This window comes from Varanus komodoensis, unplaced genomic scaffold (assembly GCF_004798865.1).
Source record: "Varanus komodoensis strain SLA01 unplaced genomic scaffold, ASM479886v1 scaffold79, whole genome shotgun sequence".
In the NCBI taxonomy this organism is placed as follows: Eukaryota; Metazoa; Chordata; class Lepidosauria; order Squamata; family Varanidae; genus Varanus; species Varanus komodoensis.
Window position 1 is genome coordinate 1,336,748 of NW_025336467.1, and position 6,214 is coordinate 1,342,961.

General features: G+C 45.7%; 1 protein-coding gene across 1 annotated transcript in view; it reads left to right on the forward strand.

The window, feature by feature from the left end:
• Positions 1 to 1,523: 1,523 nt before the first annotated feature.
• CUNH19orf71 (chromosome unknown C19orf71 homolog) overlaps positions 1,524 to 6,214 on the forward strand; it is an 11,516-nt gene continuing 6,825 nt past the window's right edge. The window contains exon 1 of the mRNA XM_044453460.1: positions 1,524 to 1,646. Coding sequence (XP_044309395.1) covers positions 1,549 to 1,646 — 98 coding nt within the window. The 5' untranslated portion in view covers positions 1,524 to 1,548. The remainder of the gene's footprint in view (positions 1,647 to 6,214) is intronic.

The window sequence follows — 6,214 nt, forward strand, 5'->3', positions numbered from 1 at the left end:
AAACAGACATAACTTTTCCATGGACACATCTTTGTACCTTTGCATTCTAATTCCGGCAATGCCGTCACATCCAAAAACCACCCTTAAAATATTAAAAATGCCAAAAGGATATAAAAATGTTTTTGCCTTCAAAACGCCCCCCCCCCCAAATTGGAGGAAAATGAAATATCTGCGGAATTTATTTGCAAAAACCAAAGACCAAGCATTTAGATCCAGGTTTGAGTCCTCACATGGCCACAGAGCTCACTGGTTAACTTCGGTCTACTCACTCTTGGCCTAGCTTACCTTACAAGGTGGTGATTAAGTTAGGTAAGCCCTTAGAATCCTCATAAAAAAAGAGGCTATAAATACAATTCAATAATAAAGTGAAATTTAGCAAGTTGTCACAAGTTTCAGGATATGCATGTAACTGAATAATAAATTTAGCACATCCTGTGACTGTAACATGTTCATCTTACCTTGATCAGTGGAAACGGCCCAGCTTATAAATGATGCTTTGAGGTTGAATTAATGCAGCTGGTTCAGGTTTGAATGATGACCACAAGGTGTGATTAAGCAAACACCACCCCATGGACATGATGGAGGTTGTGAATACATGAACCTGGGGGAAACACACAGTCGCTATGCTAAATTTTAACCTCTTGCTTTCACGGTTTCAGGAGAACCCTTTTGGAAATCCATCTATGTCAGTTGTGCAGCAAACCACAACCATTTCTCTCATGGCCGCCATACGCTTTTAGAATTAATCTCTTTATTTCTGATAGATTAGAATAGAGAAGCTGCTGGCCAGCCCTGCTGCAACCAAGAATTCTCGAGCATGTGCATTTTGCATGAAGTTTTGCTTTTCAAACTTCAAATAACGCCACCACAATGACGTCAGGGTAGCATTACTCGTACTCTGGGTACTGACAACAGGTGTTGTGTATTTTTGCCCCAGGGACGACCACTCTGCAAAAGCCCTTGGCAAGAGCCTCCCAGACTATTTTAATACTGCCTATTCTGACTGATTGAGATACCTTTTCTGTCATTTTTCAGTCCACAGCCTGCTTAAGAGACTGATCTGCTAGCTAAGGAGTTACACACCACTGAAATACCTGTGCAACCACTGAAACAATGAAAGTTTCCAGAAATCATGCACAATTTCATAATCTTGATTAAATTCACATGAGGTTTTTATTTCTCCGCCAGTATCTGAAGAAAGAGTTTGATGATACGTCTTTTATCATGTGAATGATTATTAAAGGCCTTTTACAGGCATCCAGTTCTTCGGCCATTCTAAGCAGGCTACAAATCCTGAGATGCACTTCAGATTTTAAACTCTCGCAGGACACAAAACCTCCTGCTGAAAATGGCCAGCCAAAGCATCTCTTAATCCGGTCTGGATTTCCTCAGACGTCCAGCAGCATCTCCACCCATTTCCCCCGCTGTTGCTAGGAGCATGGTTGCCAAGCGGTGTATGAAGCAAACAATGCTTGCTGCCCTTCCCACCCTTCGCTGGAAGCACAAGGAAGGTGACGGGCTGGATGCCGTGGGGCAGCCGCCTCGGCCATGGCTCTCCACGACCTAAACTATCGGGACCTGGTGTTAAATCGTCCATATGTTCCTCAAAGCACTTTAGAGACTGACTTTCCCACTCCGCTGTACAGGTAAGTAGCTGACATTACTTTCGCTAGATTTTAGAGGGCCAGCCTGGTAGTCCATTGAATCTAGTTTCTGTGATTCGTCACGGGTTCCCTTTCATCCCCCATCAGTTTAAATCGCAGAAACCTCAAGTCACAGTGGTTCTGTTTTCCAAATTTTTATTATTTTTATTATGACTTTTATTATTACAAGTTTAAACTAAAACAGCAAGTATTCCCAAGACTTTTGACATAATGGGTTTACATCTTATTACCATTAATAACCATTTTAAACTCAACATATAGTCCCATTTCTCTAAGCAATGATAAAAAAATTCCAAGTTTGGTAGAAATTTGTATCTTCCTTCTCCTTCAAAGACTGAGTCAGTCTATCCATTTCTGCACAGTCCAGAATCCTTTTTAGCTCTTCAGTCAGTGGCTCTTCCTTCCTCCAATGCTGAGCAAATAGAATCCTCGCCTCAGTAATTACATGTAAGATCAAATATATACTTCGTTTATCAAGATCATCAGGAATAATGCCTAATAAAAATACTTCAGGTTTGAATATTAAAGGTTTTTGCAGCATTTCCTCAAGCCATTTATGTATTTTAACCCAGTATTTTTTTTTGCCTTAGCACATATGATAAAATGTACCAGATTTTTGTTTGCATTTCCAACATCCGTTTGATATATTTGAAAACATTTTTGCTAATCTATTCGGCGACAAATACAAATCTATAAAACATTTTATAAGGATTTTCTTTAAATGAATTTGCTAAAGTTATCTTAATATTTCTTTCCCACAGCTTTTGCTATTTCTGTAGCTCAATACTATATCCAAAATTTTGTGCCCACGTTATCATAGTTTCCTTAACTTGTCATCTTCCATTTTCATATCCGAAAGAAAATTATATAATCTTTTAATCATTTTAAGTCACAGTGGTTCCAAAGTCTGCATAAACATACAGATTTTCCTTTGAACGGCTGAATCGTGGACTGAGAACTTGGGGGGGGGGTGAATCATTAGACATCCCACTGCTCTTGGGGTGCCAGCACATATTGCTTGCCTTGGGCACTCCCATGTTTTCGACTTCTCCCTTGTTCTGGGTTTCTGTTTTACTGTCCTGTGTCTGAGTTTTCAAATTGCACAAGCCACCTTGCAACCTGAAGACATCATGGGTGCCAACCTCTTGGTTATTCATGGTCTCGTTTATGTATTTGTTTAAAATTTCTCTAGACCATCCTTTACCATGGTCGTGGGATGATATAATAATAAAACAATATAACATGAAATAAAACACAGCATCCTAATAAAATTTCCAACCAATAATAAAACCCCAATTAAAATAATCAGATACTAAAACATTTGGAAAATAAAAAAGTTTTAGCCTGGCGCTGAAAAGAATAAAGTGACAGTGTCTGGTGAACCACTCAGGGGAGTAAGCAGGGTGCCAGCACATTTTTATTTATTTATTTATTAAAACATTTTTATGCCGCCCCATTCGCCGAAGTCTTGGGGCGGCTTACAACAATAAGTTAAAAAAATAATTATAATATTAAATTAAAAAATATAAACGTTAGATTAAAAATACAAAAATACCAATATAAAATAAGCCGCCCTGGCCAGATAAAATCCAATAATATTAACAGTTAAAATGCCACTTAAATAAAAAGGTCTTCGCCTGGCGCCAAAAAACAAATAACGACTGCGCCAGGCGGACCTCTCTGGGGAGCGCATTCCATAACTTAGGCGCCACCGCAGAGAAAGCCCTCCTCCGAGTACCCACCCTCCTAATTTCTTTCACGGAGGGATCCCGGAGAAGGGCCTCTCCCACCGATCTCAAGGGGCGGCCGGGCATATATGGATGTAAGCGCTCCTTCAGGTAACATAGAAGCAGAGGGAGTCAGAAGGGGCCTCCTGGGTCATCTAGTCTGACCCCTGGCTCCAGCCAGCTCCACTCACGACATGCCCACCATGTGCCTGTCCAGCCTGTCACCGATGGGGCCTCAACCACCTCCCAAGGAAGCCCATTCCACACCCTTGGGGTCCTAACCGTCAGGAAGGACTTCCTGACATCCACATGGAACCTTGGTTCCCTGAGCTTTGCTCCATTAGAGGGCATCCTGCCCTCCTCTGCAGGGGAGAACAGGTCTCTGCCCACCTCCATGTGACAACCCCCTCACATACCTGTATGCAGCCAACAGAACCCCTGTGAGTCTCCCCTTCTCCAGGCAGAAGAGACCCAGTTCCCTCAGTCTCGCCTCATACAGCTTCCCCTGCAAACCAGCCACCAACCTTGTGACCCTACGCTGCTCTGACTCCAACCTGGCTATATCCTTCCTGTAACGAGGGACCCAAAACTGAGCACAATACTCCAGTTGCGGGCACACCAGAGTCGTGTAGAGTGGCAGTAACACCTCTCTTGCTCTAGAAGCCACACTTCTGGCTATGCAACCAAGGGTGGCGTTCGCCCTCTTGACCACCGCATCACACGGCTGGCTCATGTTCAGCGTGCAGTGAACCAGCACCCCAAGGTCCCTTTCACAAGTGCTGGTCTCCAGCCACTTGTCCCCCAACCTGTACTTATGACACCCGTTCCTATGCCCCAAGTGCAAGGCCTTGCACTTATCCACATTGAACGCCACCCTGTTGTCTCCTGCCCAGTTCCATAGTCTGTCCAGATCCTTTTGAATCTGGAGTACCTGCTCCTCAGCTGTGGCCACTGCTCCAGTTTTAGTGTCGTCTGCGAATTTGATCAGAGACGGGTCACCCCTTCTTCCATGTCATTTATGAAATGATTAAACAGGATCAGCTCCAGGGGGACCCCGCTTGTCACTGGCCACCATCCCGATGATTTCTCACTAATGGTTACCCTCTGCTTTCGGTCAGTCAACCATGCCCTAATCCACCAGACAGTGCTTTGGTGTATCCCAAAACTTCTCAGTTTCTCCACCAGGATATCATGGGGCACTTTGTCAAAGGCCTTGCTGAAATCCAGGGAAACCACATCCACTGCATCCCCTCCATCTAGCCACCTCGAAACCTTGCCGTAGAATCCCACAAGGTTTGTCTGGCAGGACCTGTTTTTGCAGAAGCCGTGTTGTGTGGCTGCCAGCCTCCTTTCCCTATCTAGTGTCACTAGATCTCTCGCTATTATGAGCCTTTCCATTGTTTTCCTGTTTTGTTTTCCAATGTCCATTGTTTTCCAATGAATGTAAGGCTAACTGGTCTGTAATTCCCCATGTCCCTTCTACTACCCCTTTTGAAAATAGGGACCACTGACGCCACCCTCCAGCCCTCTGGAACTTCACCCGTTCTCCACGAGCCCTCAAAAATGGAGGCCAGCAGGCGTGGAAGAACCCGTGCCAACTCTCTAAGTACTCTCGGGTGTAACTGGTCAGGGCCTGGCGCCTTTGTAATGCCCAATGCCCCGAGGAGTCCCTCGACTTCAAGGGGGTGACTCTAATCTGTGCCCCTAAGTCCCCAGCCTCATCTAATCTCCTATGCGGATAACCCCCATCCTGCTTTGGGGAGAATACAGAGGCAAAACAGTCATTTAGCATCTGTGCCTGTTCCCTCGTATCAGTCACGGGCTCTCCTTCCTCCTTATTTAGCGGTCCCACCACTTGTCTCCCCTTCCTCTTCCTATTTACATGCTGAAAGAAGCCCTTTCTGTTGCTCTTGATATTCTTGGCAAGTCTCAGCTCGTAATCAGCCTTAGCCTTGCGAAGAATCCTTCTGCAACGGGCCTCCTCCTCCCGGTATACCATTTTGTCTATTTGCCCCAGTACTCTATTCCTAAGGAGGTTCCTCTTTCGTCTAATCCCTCTAACACCTCCATTAGCATCCATGGCGGCCTCTCCTCCGCCTCCCCACCTTACTGACTAGAGGTATCGTCAAGGCTTGTGCCTCCAAGACCTCCCTTTTGAGTGCCATCCACCCCTCCTCAACTCGCCTTCCAGTAACCTGTCCCAGGAGACTTTCCCCAGTCTGGCCTTCAATGGCCAAAGTTGGCCCTCTTGAAGTCCCAGCTTCTAGTGCTCGACCTGCTGCCCGTCCCCAGTCCCCGATCTCAAAGCAAAGGATGGAGGGATCACTCGCGTCCAGAGCTCCCCTAATCTGTACTTCATCTATCAGCTCCTCCCTATTGGTCAAGACCAAGCCAAGGATGTTTCCCGCCCTTGTCGCCTCTCGGACCCTCTGTGTGAAAAACCCTCCCTCTATAGCTTCTGGGAAGCGACGTGACCTGGCTGTCACCGCCGAGTGGGTCTCCCAAGTAATATCTGGGAGACTGTAATCCCCCATAATTACTGTGTCCCTTCCCCAAGAGATCCTTCGAATCTGGTCTCCCCTTCTCCTGGTAGTCACCCTCCTAATCTCCCTCAGGTCAGGCTTCCAGTGAAGGGCCTCTGCCCTATTTCTTAAGGGGTGGGCAGGCACCTATGGAAGGAGATGCTCCTTGAACATTGATGAGGGCTGACCCATGTTGACCAACGTATGGTAGGGAATCCTGCAAAAAGTCTGGGCCCAATTCAAGGTGTTGGTGATGACCTATAAAGCCCTAAACGGCTTGGGTCCTGGTTACCTGAAGGAG